The sequence below is a fragment of the Myotis brandtii genome, unplaced genomic scaffold, assembly GCF_000412655.1.
Source record: "Myotis brandtii unplaced genomic scaffold, ASM41265v1 scaffold21, whole genome shotgun sequence".
NCBI lineage: Eukaryota > Metazoa > Chordata > Mammalia > Chiroptera > Vespertilionidae > Myotis > Myotis brandtii.
The window spans coordinates 518,129-538,315 of NW_005357846.1; the positions used below are offsets into that span (position 1 = coordinate 518,129).

Here is a 20,187-nt window from a genome sequence, read left to right on the forward strand (position 1 = left end):
AATTTTTGTGCACCGGGCCTCTAGTCTATATAATAAAAGCCTAAGCGACCGTTATGGTGGAACGACCAGCATTACCAGTTGCTATGATGTGCACTGACAACCAGGGGGCAGATGCTTGATGCAGGAGCTGCCCCCTGGTGGTTAGTGCGCTCCCACAGGGGGAGCACTGCTCAGTCAGAAGCCAGGCTCATAGCTGGCAAGCACAGCAGCGATGGCGGGAGCCGCTCCCATGTTAAGGAGCGAAGGGTTCGGACTGCAAGAGCCCTGGACTGCTGGCTTAGGCTGATCCCCAGGGCCTCTAGTCTTGTTATAAAAAGGAGAAAAGAAAGAGCTGTAGATGCTTCTAGATGAGATAAATTGAACTGTGAAAGAGTGATTACATTTAATCTCCATTGCTTCAGGGAGGAATGGGTGGGTACATGTATAGGATATAAAGCTTAAGTGACCGTTAGGATGGAACAACCAGAACGACTGGAACAGCTGGTCGCTATGATGCACACTGACCACCAGGGGGCAGATGCTCAATGCAGGAGCTGCCCCCAGCCTGCCAGCCAACCTCCCGGTCCCTCCCCCCGACTGGGCCTCAGGCTGGGACGGGGAACCAGGGGTGGTGGTGGTAGATGCGGGCAGCGAGGGAAAGAGCAGGGGGAGGTGGGGAAGGGGTTGAAAGGTTGGGAACCACAGGGTGGCTGCATGTGAGCAGCGAGGGAAGGAGGAGGTGGGGAGGCGGGGAACCTGATCGGCCCTGATTGCTGGCCAGGCTTAGGGACCCCACCAGTGCATGAATTTCATGCACGGGGCCTCTAGTCCACTGTATAAAGCCAAGGGGTGGACTGGATACAGTACAGAATCTCAGCTATTTTTTTCCAGGCAGCGGAGAGTACAGCACATGAGTACTAGAAAATAGTGTCTAGGGGTGGACAGCTAGGTTCAAATAGGGAGTAATCAAGATTGGAGTCTGTGGTGGTTGTTAGTGTTACTGGCTTTTTTTAAAAAAAAATATGATTGGTCCTTTTATATGATTGCACTTTCTAACTCCTGTTGGCTGGGGTCATTTGTAACTGCTTCAGGCCATTGAATTAGGAGCAGAAATTTTGAGTGTCATGAGTTGCCTGTGTGAGGTCCTCCAAAACTTTTTCTTTATCTCTGGAACAGTGATTGGTCATTGTTAAGATGATGACTGCTCTGACAGCTTGGGTTCCTGTGTGACTGTACTATGTGGAGCACCCCTGCTAGTGTTCGGTTGTTATATAGGATGATCAAGAAGTAGCCCTTAGTTGTTTTAAGCTCCTAAGATTTGAGGGTTGTTTATTATTGCAGCAATATGTGATCTGTATTGACTAATACAGATTTTTTTGTTGGGTTTTGAGAACGACAAAGCCATACATAGGATAGCAAGTGTGCAAGTGTGTGTGTGGGGAGGAGTGAACTAGATTCCCCAAACGAAGGAGCCAGAAACTTACCAAGGAGAGTCTTTAGGAGTGTGAGCAAATCTAAGGTCAGTCTTGGGACACAGGTGGAGAGAGGGGTTGAGATCTTCCTGCCTCCTCTTCCCATGCAGAGAACTGACACACTCACACAAGCACATACATACAATGTGGAGTATGTTTGGTCTACCCTTTGTCAGTGTGAAAACAGTAACTTAAAAATCAATGTAGAAAATGAATACAGTGTATAGAAAACCAGGATTTAGGAAAAATAACTATGTTGGAGGGTTTAAAGACTTTTTTTTAGTACCACAGAAAGTAATATGTTTCCCTATCCCCTCCTCATCATACATGTTTACATTCACATGTTTTTACATGCCCATATGTACATAATCACATAATATTTTAATCAACCGTACTTGTGATAACAAGTCATTACCTCATGAGGCCTATCTGTATACAATATTTAAAACCTTCCTCTTCCTCTCCTCTCACACTCCTGATCTAATTAGTTCTTCCACTCCTCCATCCCTGCAGTATTTAGCATTTTCTTTATTTATTTAATATGTTTTACTATTATTATTTTCCTCTATTCTCACCGGAATGCAAATGCTAACAGAGAAAGGACATTTTTATCCATTTTGTTGACTGACAACAGAGCCTGACACATAATAGTGTTTGTGGAGCTGCATGCAGCACCTTCGTGAAGGAGAAACAGGAACAAACGGGATACAGATCTGCCAAGTGTTCCAAGCGGAGATTCAATCTGAGGCACCGTTGTGATCTGACCACATTTAAACTACAGTTTGAGTCCCTCGCTCTCATTCTGTATCTTATAAAATAGCTCCAGTCAAGCAGATAAACTTCTTTGTGAAATCTTCCATATGTTGTGTGTAAAGACTGAATTTTGAAGGTAGTACGAAAAGTGGGAAGGAACATGGGCTTTAGAAACAAACCACTTCATTGTTACCTATTCGGTGTGACTTGGGCAAGTTACTTAAACACGGAGTCTAAATTTTCCTTTCTGTAAAACTGGAATAAAATATAGTGGGGCACCTATTGGGTGGACTTAATACACAGTTATGTGAAAATGCTTAGCACATGGTAGGTATTGGTTTATACTGGTTCTCTTTTTTTCCCCCCACCTCTCCATAAAAACAGCTTTCATTACATTTTTTATTTAATATTATTTAAAATATTTTCAACTTAGTCAATTTCCAATTGACTTTTTGTGAGATTATTTTAGTAATCTGTGTACACAGAATTTCCCAAATGTGTACAAAGAGCCCATACACAGCATTCACCAGGGTGTGGATTTCTTCAGACATGATGGAAAAAGCAGATTATCTGGATTTTAAGTGATGGGTAGAAATTCAGTGGGAAGAACTGGGAAGAAGGGTAAAATTCCAGGATAAATGGATTGGAATTCTTTTGCTGTTACTGTTGTTGTTTCAGTCTTGTGCATCTAGTTTTTTCATGGTAGCACTTGAAGTTCTACAGTCAAGGTTACCATTTGCCTGAAATTTTGAATAATTGATTCCTTTTGGAAGTGGTTTCTTTATTTGCAAGCTAAAATTGTTTCTTAGTCTTGAAGTTGATCTCTGTTGATCACCCAATTTTTCCCCCCAATTTGTTTAGTTGAACTAGACATGAAGATTTTTATAGGCGATTTCAACTTATTTGACCTTTTTCTATTATTGATTTTTTTTTTTTTTTGAGAGTGAGGAAGGAAGAGGGATAGAGAGATAGAAACAATAATTAGAGAGAGACATTGATCAGCTGCCTCCTGCATGCCCCCTACTGAGGATTGAGCCTGTAGCCCAGGCATGTGCCCTGACTGGTAATTGAGCCAGGGACCTCTTGGTTCATGGTTTGATGCTCAACCACTGAGCTAATCTGGCTGGGCTTGATTTTTTTTTTTGTAAATATAGTTACAACAGTTTTCTTTAGCTTTTAAAAATAATTTCATTTGTGTATATTATAATGAACTATTATTTGCTTCAGTGCCATTATGTGCTTACCGCAGAGGTTGTCAACCTCGGCTGTACACTGGAATCATTTGGAGAGCTTTGAAAATACCGATGCCTGGGCTCGACCTGCATCTGAGGTTTGGCCTTGGAACCAGATTTTTAAAAGCTCCTCAGGTGATTCAACTCTGAAGCCAAGTGTAAGAAACCATTGGCTTAAAGGATTTCGGACGTAACTGAAACATGCTTTCCACTGGGGAAAGTAGGTAGCCATGGCTTATCTGAGTGGTGTGATCAATCTGCCTTCTCAATCTCTTACTTAGAATATAGTGAACTGATTAGAATTGGGGTGGTAGAATGAAGTCCTTGACTTTGTTAAAGCACTTTTATTGTTAGTCACCAAACCATAAATGGAATTAAAGCATATGAATGGATAGAATACTTTTAAGGCCTTTAAATTCCCGTGTGGACGGGGAAGGAATAATAGTTCTTGTTTTGAGCTCTATGCAAATTCAAGTCCTTTGGCTCATGATTTAAGTCAGACATGAACAAATACGTTTTTAGAACCTGTAACAAATACTAATTTATTGTTAGTATAGTTAAGCAAACATTGTTCTTAAACTCTTGTTGACTTTGTCACCTACTTTCAATGTAATAAGTACTCTGTTACCATAAGAAGGTCTTTGTTTACTCCAGTAACAAGATGTTGGACAAGGACTTGTAAACTCAAGTAGCTACCTCCCTGAGGTATCAGAGAGCTTCCAGAAGTAAATCAATCTGAACTTTAGAGTATTCCTAGCTTTTATTCTGAAAACTAATCTAGCCTACTTCCAGCTTGGAATTTGGAGCTGAGGTCAAGTTAGGGATATTTACTGTAATTTCACTGTTTGGTTTGAAGTATTATGAAGTTCCAGAACACACCATATTTGTAGTATGTACAGCAATAGGGCTGCAAATTTCTTTTACTTCTATGTGACCGGCCGTATTAGTATGGTGTCTGAATACAGTGGGACTTAGTGAATTGGTGAATAGGATAATCAGAATTGTGTCCAAATCCTAGGTTTTCTATTTATTAGCTCTTACTTTATTTATTTAACTTATTTAGCTTTAGTTTCCATATCTGGAAAATTGGGGGAAATAATACCTAAGTTATTGAGTGTATATTATAATGAAATGTTTTAGATTTTTAATACAGTACCTGCCCAGTGTTGGTCTGTAATAAATAATCTTTCTGTAGTTTTGAATTCGAATTATTCTAGAGAATTATTCTAGTAAAAGTGATACCTGAGAACAAATTAAGTTCTAAATTTGCTTTAATAATGAATCTTATGAATAATGACTATTTGGGGTGATGTATATAAATCATATTTTATGTAGAAAATTTCTGAATTTTTAATAAACCATGGAATCTCCTGATAAAGATATTAATACCTTTGTTTATCATGGTAGGTTTTATACATTTTCATTATGTTTAGAGACATTTTACAAGAACTCATAATTCTTACAATATGAAGGGAGAAATTGGAAGGTGGATAGTATAGATTAGGCAGTATAATATAGTAAGGGCATAGATACCTAGATGCATATAGACACAATGAAAAGATAAGTGAAACATAATATAGGTCATGTTAAAGTGTAGCCAAATTAAATGAATTCTTTCATTAAAAAATGGTTATTTCATTCCTTTGTGTGCTCAGATAAGATGATCATAGTAATGACTCCTCCTGTTTTCTGCCTTTCAAAATTGCTCTCATTTTTAAAGGCACAATTCAAATATTGTCTATTTTATAAAGTTTACTTGCTCTCTTCCCCATCACACACCGCTTACAAAGGAATCGCTTTTCTCTGCATTCTGTCAGCATGTGACCGCTGCCTGGCACTGTTTCATTGTAAACGCAGTTAAGTTTATGGCATTAGGTTGAAGGTTGCATGGGGTCCCACCAGCTTTGACATCAGAGAGATGTTAATTTTAATCTTCACTTGGTCACTTTCTTTGTAAGGATTTCGTCTTTCTGTGCTCAATTTTCTTACTGTCAGACAGACGGGGATAAAAGCTTCTACCTCATAGTGCTGTTGAAAGATTCAGTAGTGTCAGTGGCCGGAGATAGTAAGTGTTCAGTAAATGGTAGTGAATATTGTTATTGTTGCCATTGTCAGTGTATGGCATGTTATTTATTGTATGTAAAGTTTTCAATTAGCAATAATCGCGCCTCGGATAAACCTCATTGGCTACGATACTGCCACTGCGCAAAGCTGTATTTATTGTATGTAAATATGATATGTGACTTAAATAAAACCTCCTTCTCTAGACTGCACTTTTTAGGACAGGGAACCATCACTTGGCATTTTACATAAGGTTTAGTAAATTAACAAATACGTGTTGATTGAGTACATTAACTTTCACTTTTACTTGGATTTTAAAAATAGTATTGGTAGATAACACAAAATGTCATAAAAGTTGTGTTCTAAATGGCTTTGTTTTAAAATCCCTGCAGGTATCTTCTTTTCCCATAACTTCAGTGCCCTGAAACCCGAGTATTCCACCAAGATAATATGATAGGCACTTTCCATGGTTTGGAGCCATATCCTACTTAGACGAATGTGGGCCTTCCAGAGGTCCTGAGAGCTTGGTACAGAGCACACACTGCTTGCTAGTTGGCGTGGCAATAATGCCATCTCTGCCTCAAGAAAGAGGTAAGCTGACTTTTTTCATCACATCACAGATACAGATTATAGATCATCACTGCTGGCTATTCATAACAATTAAAAATTGGGGATTCTTAAAGAACCAGAACTTAAAATTTTACATTTTTTGGGAGGGCATTTGTGTTCTCTGGTATGGAATTTTTATTATTTCAATGATATTTGGTTGGTTTACGTTTCTCTTAAAGTTATTCAGGGGCCTTCTGCCTTGGATCTGAGTACAGAGCTGCCTTTTCAAAGCACACTGAAAAGGAGAGTCAGAAAGAAGAAAAAGAAGGGAACAATTACAGCCAATGTTGCTGGGACAAAGTTTGAAATTGGTAGGTCTTCTCAAAATCATGAGATTGTCATACCTGTTGGAAAGTCTAATTTGATGTTGAAAAAAATGTAGAAATTCAGAGAGATACTCTTTTTTATGTAATGGATTTTTAAATGCCTTTTATAAAATTTTATTTTTTAATGAGATATTTATCATGTTGATAATCAAATAGAGCATCAGTGTAAATGAAAAACTTTAGTTATTAATGGAATGATTTTGATTAAACTCAATGTTAAAATCAAGCATAAAATGGTAAGAACATTAAACAGATTAAAATGTTAAATAGAAATTGAACAGTCTAAAATTTGAGATTTTTATTAAACAACGAGAACCTGAGAAAGAATAGAGTAAAAACATTTCTCTCATTTTTAAATAAATCTTTTAAAGATGCTGTTGCTTTTTATTAATAAAACTCCAGTCTTTCTGCCTAAAAAGTATCTGCAGTGTAGAGAGCAGATAAGAATTGATTGCTTGAAATTAAGATACTTTTGCCCAGTACTGCAAAACTCATTATGAATGACAAGCACTCAAATAATATTCCTCTTTTCTTAGTTATTTTGCATTAAAAGAGTTGAGAAAAATCATATGAACCTCAAGGATGTTAATTTTTTTACCCTTTATTAATATTTGAGAATCTCATTTTCATTTACATTAATTCATCAAAGCTCAGCAACAATCAGTGAAATATTTCAGTGGGATTGAGGTCCCCCAACACTCTGTTCCAACAGGTGTTCCTCAGAGGGAACCACACTGAGCATGTTGGTGTGAGAGGACGAGATGTGACAAGGTTCAGGGCTTATCTGCAGCGTTTTTTTTTCAGAAGGAAAAAATGAGAGTAAGGTGGCCCTCATAAAAATGATTGATAGCCCCACTGGTGTGGCTCAGTGGTTGAACGTTGACCTACGAAGCAGGACTTTGCGGTTGGATTTCGGGGTCAGGCCACATGCCCGGGTTGTGGGCTCTATCCCCAGTGTGGGGCGTGTAGGAGGCAGCTGATTGATGATTCTCTCTCATCATTGATGTTTCTATCTCTCCCTCTCCCTTCCTTTCTGAAATCAATAAAAGTATATTTTTAAAAAATGATAGCTGGGTGGTGTTAACTCATCCTCTCACTTTGAAGGTCCTCATGGGGTTTGTAAGGAACCTTGATTTAAAGGAGAGTGTTTAAATGAAGTTCCCTCTCACTTTCCTAGGAAGTGTTCAGAGGGCTGACGTTGTGTTAGTGTTCTCCATACTGATTCTGGTTCCATTTCTCTCATCAAGGTCTTCCCAGTCATTTCTGAGAGGCCCACACGATGCGTCTCATGTCCTCAGGAACAGGTCTGCTCCTGAGCTGCTGGTCTGACCTCATTGTCTTCTGCCTGTGAGCCAGTTAAAGGGGTCTCCCAGGCTGTGTCGCTATTGCCCTGGCCCTTCTTATGGCCTCTAGGGGGCACAGCAGCTCCTGAGCCCCTAGGACCCCAGCTGCCTGGTGGTCTGTGGCAGATGAGAGAGGAACAGCTCTTTCCCTGACTTACATTGTCACCTGGCCTTCAGACGGCCTGAGTTTCACTAGGCATCTCATGTCAAACAGCATCTTCAGCTCACAATCCCCTCCCCGACCGCATCCACCGCCAGTCACTGTCCTCTTTTATGCCTGTGTACTAGGCACTGTTGCATAAACAGTTCTTTCTTTTTCCTCAGCTGCGAAACAAACAAGAGTCCCCAGGATTTGAAACCAACAAGTGTTTGCTCATCAGTATCATACTTGAGCCAAATAAATTCAGACAATTGATTGCTTTGTATCATTTCTCCTCATATTGGATACCAGTAAAAGTAAAACTTTTACAAATAAGTATTTTGCTTACCTGTATTGTAGGCAAGAAAGAACTTGAAATTTATTGGAAGAAAAATATCAATATGTTAATTATAATATCTAAATTAGAGAAGGGTCCATAAATAGTTTGTACTAACAAGCAAACTTTCCTCTGAGCACAAATCTCTTTTTCCGTAAGATTAGAGGGTTTGCAGATAGGAGAGAGCCAGTTTCTGAATCTGTGCAGTGAATTCTGCTTTTTTTTTATTTTGCATCCTGAGTCAACATGCTGACTTGGTTTTAATTACTAAAAATAATGGGAACTAGGGGAGGTGGAAAGTAGGTCTAATGATCTAATGACCAGGGGCTATTTTTCCCTTTTCCCTTTTGTACCCAGCCCAAGGTCATGAAAAAGCCAGGAAAGTACATTTTGCTGATAGAGGTGTTGTCTCAGCTGTGCATATGTTCTCCTTGTGCTGTGAATAATCACTGAGCTCTTTAACAGTGTTATGTCCCTGTTAAATCTCTGAGGATTTTGGGTGCAACCTAAAAACAGTTCTCAGTTACTGCTGAGTACAATTTGGCCCTAGGTAAATTGTTATAACTCAAAACAAGGTTATGCTATAATTAATGGAGATTTTGCCAACAAAACACTTTGAGCTAAAATTTATACATATCAAAATATGTTTCCCCTTTGGATATGTTTCAGAAGTATTTTAATTTTGGTTTAACTTAACCTTTTACTTGCAGTTCGTTTAGTAATAGATGAAATGGGATTTATGAAAACTTCAGACGAGGATGAAACGAGTAACCTGATATGGTGTGACGCCGCAGTTCAGCAGGAGAAGATTGCAGAGCTGCAAAACTACCAGGTGGGGGGTTAGTCACGGCCCATCAGTGGCCATGAGGAAAGTTACATACATTCCCTCATAGCTTTCTTTAGATAGGGTTCTTGCTATGTTGACAATCTCACCTGAATAGCCTGTTGTGTTGCTGTGCAGTACTGACTTTGCATGAAGTCTGCATCCTTTCAGATGTAACTTTTAACCTCTTTGCATCTTTAAGTAAGAATTGATAGAAGAAAACCTTTACTAAACTGGTGCTTTGCATTATGCTTAAAGATGAGTCACGTGGAATGGCCTAGCGAGATCATGATGTGGCAGTTCCATGTCCGTTATACATCTGGCTTCATTCTTTTATTTTTAGGATGTGATACAAACATATTAAAAAAGTCAAATGCATGGAATTTTAGACAGTTCACATTTTATGCAGTTCTTCTTCCATTAGTATAGAGGGTAACACAGAATTTACTGCAGGAAAAAGAATAAGTCCATTTTCACTAGTTTTTCTACAATGCTTATCTGTATGACTATAGTAAATTTAGAATGTAAAAGATAATTTAGATAATTAATTACCAGTTATTCAACACCAAAAATTGTAACTTTAATGTCATTATAAACACCCTTTTTTGATTTCTTTAAAATTGTGCAATTTTTATTCTCTATATAATCAATTACTATAGATTCTTTAATTCATTATAGGTCATTTAACTTAAATATTTTACATTAGTAATTGTCAGTTTATTAAAACATGAAAACTTAAAAGATGGTGGTAACTGTATTATAGTATAAATGACTATATTCATTAAGTCAATGAGGATATTAATATTTACCTTTTTATTTTCCAGAGGATCAACCATTTTCCAGGAATGGGGGAGATCTGTAGGAAAGATTTCTTAGCAAGAAATATGACCAAGTAATCTTCATTTTCTTATAATAGAATAAACCTGTGTTATAAATACATTTTGAATATTAGAGTGCTATCTTTTACAAAGGTACATTGATTTAAAATACTTTGATGGAAGAGAGAGAATTTTAGATCTAGGAGGGTCTGAAAAGTTTTCTGGTTCCATTCCTGCTCTTTGCCGAGGAGGTAACTGAGGGTCAGAGAAATATCTTGCACAAAATCAACACATAGTTGGTAGCAGAGCTAGAGCAGAATCTTGGGTTCTAAAATCTCAGGGTTCTTTTTACTGTTTATTCAATATGTTCTTATTTATTTTCAGTTAAACCTTGCAGGATCTAATATGTTGTATTATGGTGTGTGTGTATCTGTGTATTCATATACTGGTTACTGAGCATCTAATATGTGCCAGGCACTGTAGTAGGTGCATGTGTGCACGCACATACATGTAGACCACATATACACAGGGTGGGGCAAACATAAGTTTACAGTTGTGAGTTTGTGAAACACCATTCATTCTTGCATTGTTATTTATTGTATTTTTCCATACGAACAATTATAAACCTCAATAGTAAACCTACTTTTGCCCCACACCGTACATACCCACCCAGGGATATACATGCACATACATTTATTTCTGAGGCCACTGTTTAGAGGAACAATCTGCTTTCATGGGAAAAACAGTTCACAGGTACTCAAGTACTGAATGAACTGTAGAATTTTTATGCAGTTTATATCTCTACTGATTTGATTATTTTAGTTTAAGAAACTTGAGTGATAAATTGAGAAAAATTTTAAGAGATATCTTTCACAGAGAAAGGTTTGTAAAATTGTGTGTATAATTAACAAAATATCTGTTTGTATCCAAGTGAAAGTTTATACATCCATTCACTCAACAGATATTTTTGAATGTCTATTTTTCCCCCTAGAGACTGTTAACTGTGAGGTAAACAAGATAAATAAGGCCTAGTCCTTCCCGAGAACTCACATTTTAGTAAGAGAGGAAGACCGACACATACAGTATAGTTGTGTTAGAGGTAGAGTCAAAGTCTGGTGGTGACCAAGATAGGGGGAGAGATTATTTTTGAGTGGGCAGGGAAGGCTTTCTGGAGGAATGAAATTGAGATGGATATTGAAAAGTGTATAGGAATTAAATATTTATCTTGAATATTTGTGTGCTTTAATTTTTTCCAAGTATATATGTGAAAGAATGTTATTCATAAATACTACATGGTTAATTTAAAACTATATTGTTCTAATCAAGCTTTAACTTGATCTGATTTTATATCATTATTAAAAATATAATAAATAGCTTGGCTGCTGTTGCTCAGTGGTTGAGCATCAACTCATGAATGTTAAGGTCATGGTTCGATTCCCAGTGAGGGCACATGCCCAGATTGTGAGCTTGACATTCAGTGGGAGGGGTGTGTGTGTGCAGGAGGCAGCCGATCAATGATTCTCTCTCATCATTGATGTTTCTATCTCTCTCTCTCCCTCTCCTTTCCTCTATCTGAAATCAATAAGGAATGTACCAAGATTATTTAGCTTGTTGGCTTATTCTGGGCTTGACACATGGAGTTGGTAATTATATCCTTTTTTCATAATAGAAACAACTTTCTTACAGGGTTCTCTTGAAAGAACACTTGAAATATGGTAACTGTATGACCCTCCAATTGTGGAGGCCAACTGGCTTATGTGTTTAGGTCCTGCCTCTCTGCATACTATATACTATGCTTTCATTTTAGTTTCTACTAATTTTATTTGGGGACAATATCTGTTACATTATTTGCTCACCTATTAAAAGACTTGCATATATTTATTAAAAAGACATTTTTGAAACAATAGATTTTCTTTAATATATAATATTTTAAAATAGTTCTCTTAATTTATTTTTATTGGGAATCATTATATACAAAATGGTTAACATTTGGGATTCATCAAAAGTAAACCTTTAGCTCTGTATGGTGTTTCACGGTGGTTAGAGCATCAGCCTATGCACCCAAGAGTTGTGGGTTTGATTCTCAGTCAAGGGCATGTACCTGGGTTGCAAGTTCGATCCATGGCCCTGTTGGGGTGCGTGCAGGAGGCAATCAATCAATGTGTTTCTCTCACATCAATGTTTCTCTCTCTCTACTTCCCTTCTTCCCCTCTTCTCTTCCTCCCTTCCACACTCTCTAAAAATAAAATCAATGGAAAGAGTATCCTTAGGTGAGGATTAAAAACAACAAAAAAGTAAACATTTTATATTGAGTATTATCTTTAAGTTATGTATCAAATAGGCAGCCTGATTTGTAGCAAATACAAAAATACTAGGACATACATTGTAGCCATGAAACCACATGAATAAGCACATATAGTTCATATAAAAAAACCCTCTACTGACTAAAGGCTTCACATAGTTTTCTCAGAAAGGGAATTAAACTCCAAAAACCAACAGAATAAAAGGCAATCAAAACTGCTCCCTATAGGTGACCCAGAGAACTCAAAATCATCTTTAAAGAAGCAATATAAGTGGCACCTGGCCAGGAGCCATTTCCTACTGCCAATCCCCATTCTTGAGGAATAGTTAGTGACCTTTTCCATGTTATCTTGCTTTATATGCCTTTATTACCTCTATTACATTGTATTTAATTAATATCCTATATGTAAATTTCTTAGAAAAGAAACCATATTAACTTATATCCTCAGTGCCTGGCACATAGTATGTACTCAAATATATGTTTGATTTACTAATAAGTAAATTAGTATGTAGGACAGAGAACTGTGTCTATTTTTCTTTACTGATGTATCACCAGTGTCTAGAATAGTGCCTAGCACATGGTAGATGCTTAATAGACATCTGCTGAATGAATCAATAGATGAATAGAGAGATTTAAATCCTTGTAGTAAATGTCAGGATCACAGGAAGAAAATTTAGAAAAGTTTGAATAGAAATTACTTTGATATTATCTCTAATTAACAGAATGATCAAGTCCCGGCCTCTGGATTATACCTTTATTCCTCGAACATGGATCTTCCCTGCGGAATATACTCAATTCCAGAACTACATGAAAGAATTGAAGAAAAAAAGGAAGCAGAAAACTTTTATAGTAAAACCAGCTAATGGTGCAATGGGTCATGGGTAGGTATTTTCCACCTGTAAATTATATATATCTATATATATAAAAGCCAAGTGACCAGAACAACCGGAAAGACTGGTTGCTATGATGCACACTGTGGCAGGCCAACCTCCCGTGGCCCCTGCCCCCAATCTTCCCCACCCCCCAATCAGGGGCAGGGCCAGTCGGCCAACCTCCTGGTCCCCTCCCCCCAGCCAGCAAGACCCCACCTGTGCACGAATTTGTGCACTGGGCCTCTAGTGTGTGGATTCTACCCACTGCTGTTTTTGGAACTAAATATTTAATGAGTCCTTTCATTCTGTCCTACAGGCTTCAGTAATTAAATTTAAAAATCAAATAAACAGATTGGAAGACTTTAATAGGAGACAACCAAATAGGGAAAAAAGATGTTTTCTATTTTTTAAACAAAATTTGCATTTATAATAATTTTAGAGTAATCTTGAATACCATAGAGCTAAATTGACTTGGAGAAAGAAATGAGAAGGGAGTTACTCTTACATGTGTCTTCTTTGCTTTACAAATACATTTTTCCTTTTATTAAATTTATTGGGGTGACACCGATTAACAAAATTATACAGGTCTCAGGTGCAAAATTCAACAACTCATTATCTGTACACTGTATTGTGTGTTCACCACTTCAGGCCAAGTTTCTGTCCATCACCATTTATCCCCCCTATACCTTTCTCCATCTTTCCCAACTCCCCTCTCCCCTGCAATCACCACACTGTTATCCATGTCCATGAGTTTTTACTCTTTTATGTTCAATACCTCCACCCTTTCAGCCTCCCAAAACCCCCTTCCCAGCTGTCAGCCTGCTCTCCAGCTATGAGTCTGTCTCTGTTTTGCTCATTTTTATCTCTGTACCCATGGTGATTGGATTGAAAATAAGTAGAACACATTAAGCTAAAATACCAAGAAGTAGACATGCTAGCTGAGAATAGATTATATAACTTATATTTCTTTCCTTTTGTTTTCTTATGTCAGTTTTCTGCAATGTACTCTTAAAAAATGTAACTGAGTCTGCTTTTAATAAAAACTCATGAGTCATTTTAATCTTTTGTTTTAAATGCTTTGGGGAATAAAGGTTTTTGGAATTGTAGCTATTCAACACATTTCCCTTTAATTTTCAATCACAATCTAATCAGGCATTATTTTTAACTGTGGTTTACTAGTTCAAAAAATAAACATGTAATATTAGTGGGAATTTTATGTTAATTGGTTAATGTAAAGTTGGTGCTCTATGTTAGTCTCAAAGAAAAAAATTTGGGGGTATAATTGAAGTTCACATTTTTTCTCAATTTTAATGTTAAAAATAATGTTAAAATTTATATATATACACACACACACACACTTAATGGTAAAACATTATACAGAAATATTAGTCAGATTTGACAACAGTATAAAAAATAGCTGAAAAAGCACACTGTAATGCAGTGAGTAGGTAAAGGACACCTCTGCCATCTGTGGAGGATATCCATTTCCTTGCTGATCTATTGTTTGATTGTCCTCTCCATTGCTGAAAGTGGGGTGTTGAAGACTCCAGTTGTTATTGTTTAACTATCTACATCTTCTTTGAGTTCTATCAGTTTTTGCTTCATATATTTTAGAGCTCCGTTGGTAGGTGCATATATGTTTATAATTATTATGTCTTCTTGATGCATTGCCTTTTAAAAAAAACACTATGTACTGTTTTCTTTGTCTTTCGTAATAACTTTTATCTGAAAGTCTATTTTGTCTGATACTAATATACTGCAGTTCTCTGTTGGTTATTGTTTGCATGAAATATCTTTTCCATTTGTTTACTTTCAACCTATTTGAGACTTTGAATCTCAAATGAATCTCTTGTAGACAAAAGATAGTTGGACCATGTTTTTTTTTGTTTGTTTTTTTTTTTTTTTAATTCATTGTGCCAAATCTTGTTTTTTAATAAGGGAGTTAACCTATTTGTACTTAAGTCATTATTGATAAGGAAAGATTTACTTCTACCATTTTGCTATGTGTTTTCTATGTTTTATATATAATTTTCATTCCTTAATTCTTCCATTTCTGCCCTCTTGTATATTAAATAATTTTCTAGTGTGCCAATTAACTTTCCTTGTCATTTATTTAACTATATATATTTTTAATTTTTTAATGGTTACTTTGGGATTACAATTAACATCTCAATTTATAGCAGTCTTGTTTAGATTAATATCATCTTTCTTTCAATAGTAAAAAACAACAACAACAAAACACAAAAAACCCTGATCCTATATAGCTCTGCTCCCTTTTATTGTCACAAAATACATCCTGTTCATTGTGTGTCCAATAACGTAGATTTATTATTATTGTTTTATGCAGTTGTGTTTTAAATAATATAGGAAAAATGAGGAGTCAAACTTAAGCTATACTAGTAGTGACTTTTATATTTACCATGAATCACATTTAGTGGCGATCTTTATTTCTTTGTGTGTATTTGAATTACTGTCTAGTGTCCTTTTGTTTTGCCTAAAGGATTCGCTTTAGCATTTCTTGTAGGCCAGGTGTACTAGCAAAAAACTCCCTCAGCTTCTGTTTATCTGGGAGTGTCTTAATTTCTTCTTTAATTTTGAATAGTTTTGCCAGCTATAGAATTCTTGGTTAAAAGTTCTTTTTTTTCGTTTTCTGTCAGGTCTTTGAATATGTCATTTCACTGTATTTTGGCCTCCAATGTTTCTGATAAGAAATAAGCTTTTTACGTTATTGAGGATTCCTCAGACATGACGAGTAGCTTTAATCTTGCTACTTTCAAGACTCTTTGCCTTGGCTTTTGACAGTTTAATTATGTGTCTCAGTGTGGATCTCTTTGAGTTTGTCCTACTTGGAGTTCGTTGATCTTCTTGGAATTAAGATATCTTCAGCTTTAATTCTTCAAATATTCTTCTTACCCCTCTTTCTCTCTCCTTTTTATTTGAGACTCCCAGAATATGTATGCTAATATTCTTGATGGTGAACTTTTAAGCTCTGATTTTTCTTCATTTTTTTTTCTTTTTGTTCCTTAGACAAGTTAATCTTAACCAATCATCTTCAAGTTTTGCTTTTGTTTTTTTGCATTCCTAAATCTTCTGTTTAGCATCTCTAATGATTTTTTAATTGTTTTGTTATTGTAATTTTCAACTTCAGAATTTCTGTTTGAATTCTCTCCCTTACCCTTTAAAAATAATTCCTATCTCTATTGATATTCTCAAGTTGGTGAGATATCATTTTCATGATTTCCTTTCACTCTTTGAATAAATTTAAAATAGTTGATTTCAATAGTTGATTGTTTAGTAAGCTCAATGTCTGGGTTTCCTCAGAGACTTTATATCAATTGATAATATTCCTGTGTATGTGTCATACTTTCTTTTTTTCTTTGCATGACTTATAATCTTTTTGTTAAAAATTTGACATTTTTAATACTATAATGTAGAAACTCAGAAAATCAGCTTCTCCCCTCTTTGTATGTTTGTTGTTGTTATTGTTCATGCTTGTTGTAGTTGCTGCTTATTTGCACAGTGGGTTTCTGAAATAATTTTGTAAATTCTGTATTCTTTGTTATGTGTGGCTACTCTAATTCTTGTTGTGTTAGGTCAGTGGTCAGCTGCTAATTGGACAGAGATTTTCTTAAACATTTGGAAACCACCCCCCCTCCAAAAAATTTTGCCCAGTCTTTGCAGATGGATTACATGTGTGTTTAAGTTTGAGCAAGCCTTCTGTGTCCAACTAGGCAATTATATCTCTGCTCAGTCTTTACTTCTTACTTGTATAGATCCCCCTGGTTAGCCAGAGCTAAGAGCTTAGGATCTTAGGATCCTGAGCAGGCACCTACCTTTGGGCATGGACATGGCCTTCTGGAGTCGTAGAAATATGTCAGAGCTTTTCAAAACCTTATTCCTCAAAGATTCTCATTCCTCAGTCTTTCCCCCCAATCTTTTTAGTAGGTCTGTTGTTTCCTCCAATGGTTAGGCAGCAGGGACTAGTACATATGTTTTTAAATCTTCTCCATAATTGCCTCCCTAAGTAGCTGCCTCAGCCTGGGGAGAGTTTCCACTTAGGCAAGATAAAAGCAACCCCTTTGAGGTCCTCCAGGAAGCCACTACACAGGTTACAAAAACAAGGCCACCAACAGAATATGATCTATTCTGCTCCCTTAAGAATCAGTATCAGTACTGGAAACATGGGCTGTTGTTCAAGCCCACTGGTGAGCTGAGGGTAGAGAGTTGGTACCAGAGTAAGTTAAAATGCCACAAAGCTGTTTTACAAAGATTCAGCTGTGGTGATTTTTTTAAAAATTTTATTTTTACTTATTTTTTGATTAAATGATCCCTGGTTGTTACAAGCTTTTGGTTAGTTTCCAGAACTCCAGAAAAGTTGATTCTGACAACTTTCTTATTTTTATTGTTTTGCAATTCACTGCTTTTGTGAAGGCAGACTTTGGAGTTATCCATTCCTCCGTATTCTTCTTGAGTATTAGCTATAACTTTGTAAACATCTTGACTCCATATGAAATTGTTCTTTTGATTCTTTTTCTAAACTTAGGATTTCTTTGATAAGAAATGGTGACAAACTTCCATCTCAGGATCATTTGATTGTTCAAGAATACATCGACAAGCCTTTCCTAATGGAAGGCTACAAGTTTGATTTACGAATTTACATTCTGGTAACATCATGTGATCCACTAAAAATATTTCTCTACCACGATGGACTTGTGCGAATGGGAACAGAGAAGTACATTCCACCTAATGAGTCCAATTTGGTAAGTGATACCAACAGAATCTATGATTTGATTCATAGATTCAACATGTACTTTTTAAAGAACCCATTGTGTCTAAAGATTATATGAATGAAAGTTCCTCCTCTTAGGTTCTTATAGTCTAGAACAGGGGTGGGGAACCTTTTTACTGCCAAGGGCCATTTGGATATTTATAACATCATTCATGGGACATACAAAATTATCTACTTAAAAATTAGCCTGCTATATTTAGTCAAGCACTTAATTAGCTCACCCCTAATGCCTTGGCAGGGCCAGACCAAATGATTTCATGAGCCCTATATGGCCCGCGGGCGTCCTGGACGTTCCCCACCACTGATCTAAAACAACCATTTTCAACTGATGTGCTGCAAAAATTTTTAAAACATTCAATACCTGACTGACTAGTCAGGGGCACTGTCCTTTTTGCCCTTAGATTATCAGATGAAAAAATGACAACAGGCAGCACAACAATAGCTTGTCCAGTTGTGAATGAATCAAAATTATACTTATTTTTTTGTCAGGATGGCAAGAAACGATATTTTTGTTGTGCTTCAGAATCTTAGTAATTAGTTTATATGTGCCATGAGATGAGAATGGTTGAAATCGCTGGTCTAGAATGATTGCATGTACAAACAGGACTACTTCCAATCTGTAGACAGCTTTGGGAAAAATCGAATATAAAAAGGTGTCCGCTCCAGGAAGGCTAATCAGGAAAAGTCATCCCCTCTGGGTGCTGCGGACACAAGGATGGATTTCTAAGCACATGTGTGTATGCAGTAGCCCTGGATAGAAATGATTTTTCTATAACTATAAATTAAAAAGTAAGATGCCACTAGGAAGTATAGATAGAATGTTTATGTAGTTGAGTACAAAATGGCTAGTTTGTATTCAGCTCCTCAAGGAGGAGGCTGTACTTGAACAGTGTTTATACCTTTGTATAAGAGGTTCGGTTTAAACATATAGAATGTGGAGAAAGTATATGAAACAGGAAGCAAAAGATATCAGAAAATAGAGTAATTTATTTTTGTTGGACTAAAAGAGAAGATTGTAAATTTACATTGACCAAATGTGAAGAAGAGACAAATGGCCTGTTTCAGTGTGATTTTTAAGTCTATTAAACTGTAATTTATTATCATATTTTTTCATAAAGTAATAAACTATAACTTATAGTTTATATAAAGCAAACTTTATTTTTTGTATGTATTGATTTATTATTAACTAAAAAACCATTTTTTAGAATTGTTTCCCCTTTTGTCAAAGGCCTAGTTATTGTTTTCTTCCAATATTATGCACATAATTAACTCTATTAAGAATGGTCATGTTTCTGCCCTAGCTAGGGTTTGATCCCTGGTCAGGGCACATATAAGAATCAACCAATGATCAGCCAAGCATTTTAAATAAAGAGCATAAATAAGTGGAACAACAAATCAATCTCTTTCTCTCTCCACCCTCCCTTTATCTCTCCCTCTCCTTTCCTCTCTCTCTCTCTCTCAAAAAAAAAATGGTTATATTTTCAAAATTCAATAATAAGGGCTGATCATAAATGTTACTATGTTCAATGAATTAAAAATTTTTGTAAACCTGGCAGAGAAAGAATAAGGGGACTGGTAGTAGGGGCTCCTTAAATATTGTTTAATAAATGAAAAAATAAATTCTTAATTAGTGGTGAGCACATATAATTCAAATGAGGAGTTCTGCATATTTGCTTCAAAGATTTTAAGACTGTAGACCTAAGTAATGGCAGTGAAAAAAATGTGACATGAATATACTTAGTTATTAACAAGCCAAAATACTAATCATGTTCATGAAGCATATATTCATTGTGATGCAACAATACTACCTGAAGTCACCTCTAGGAGATGGATCATGAGGGTAGGATTTATAGACTTGATGAATGTTCATGGGAGATTGGTAAGGAGCCAATCTTTTTCAAGTTTATTTGAGAAATACACTATCAGCAAACATAAGGATATAAAGAGGCAAAGACAAAACAGCTCTAATATGGAGCATCATAAATGTGCTATTGATCATTCAGACACTACAGCACTTCATGGGGAGCAGCATTGTCTGCTGAGTGCACTCTGTCTTGTTAACAAGTTACAGTGGCCTCCGCATAAGAATGGGGCAGAGGCTGTGTTTGCTAGTCTTTTGGTTTATGCTACTTACTTGAGCTTTCATTTTTTAATGTTTCTTTGCAAAGACTTAGAATGTTCTCTCAGAAAATTCCTAAACACAAATTTGAGTAAAAACTGTAAGTGACCGCCCTAACCAGTTTGGCTCAGTGGATAGAGTGTCATCCTGCGGACTGAAGGGTCCCGGGTTCGATTCCGGTCGGGGGCATGTACCTTGGTTGCGGGCACATCC

At 36.5% G+C, this 20,187-nt stretch overlaps 1 protein-coding gene across 2 annotated transcripts in view; it reads left to right on the forward strand.

Annotated features, from left to right (window-relative positions):
* Positions 1–20,187, forward strand: part of TTLL7 (tubulin tyrosine ligase-like family member 7) — a 139,748-nt gene that overhangs the window by 44,818 nt on the left and 74,743 nt on the right. For both annotated transcript variants that reach the window (XM_005865700.2, XM_014539248.1), the window contains exons 2-7: positions 5,890–6,088; positions 6,286–6,417; positions 8,962–9,083; positions 9,899–9,966; positions 12,917–13,075; positions 17,610–17,826. In XM_005865700.2, coding sequence (XP_005865762.1) covers positions 6,064–6,088; positions 6,286–6,417; positions 8,962–9,083; positions 9,899–9,966; positions 12,917–13,075; positions 17,610–17,826 — 723 coding nt within the window. In that variant the 5' untranslated portion in view covers positions 5,890–6,063. The remainder of the gene's footprint in view (positions 1–5,889; positions 6,089–6,285; positions 6,418–8,961; positions 9,084–9,898; positions 9,967–12,916; positions 13,076–17,609; positions 17,827–20,187) is intronic.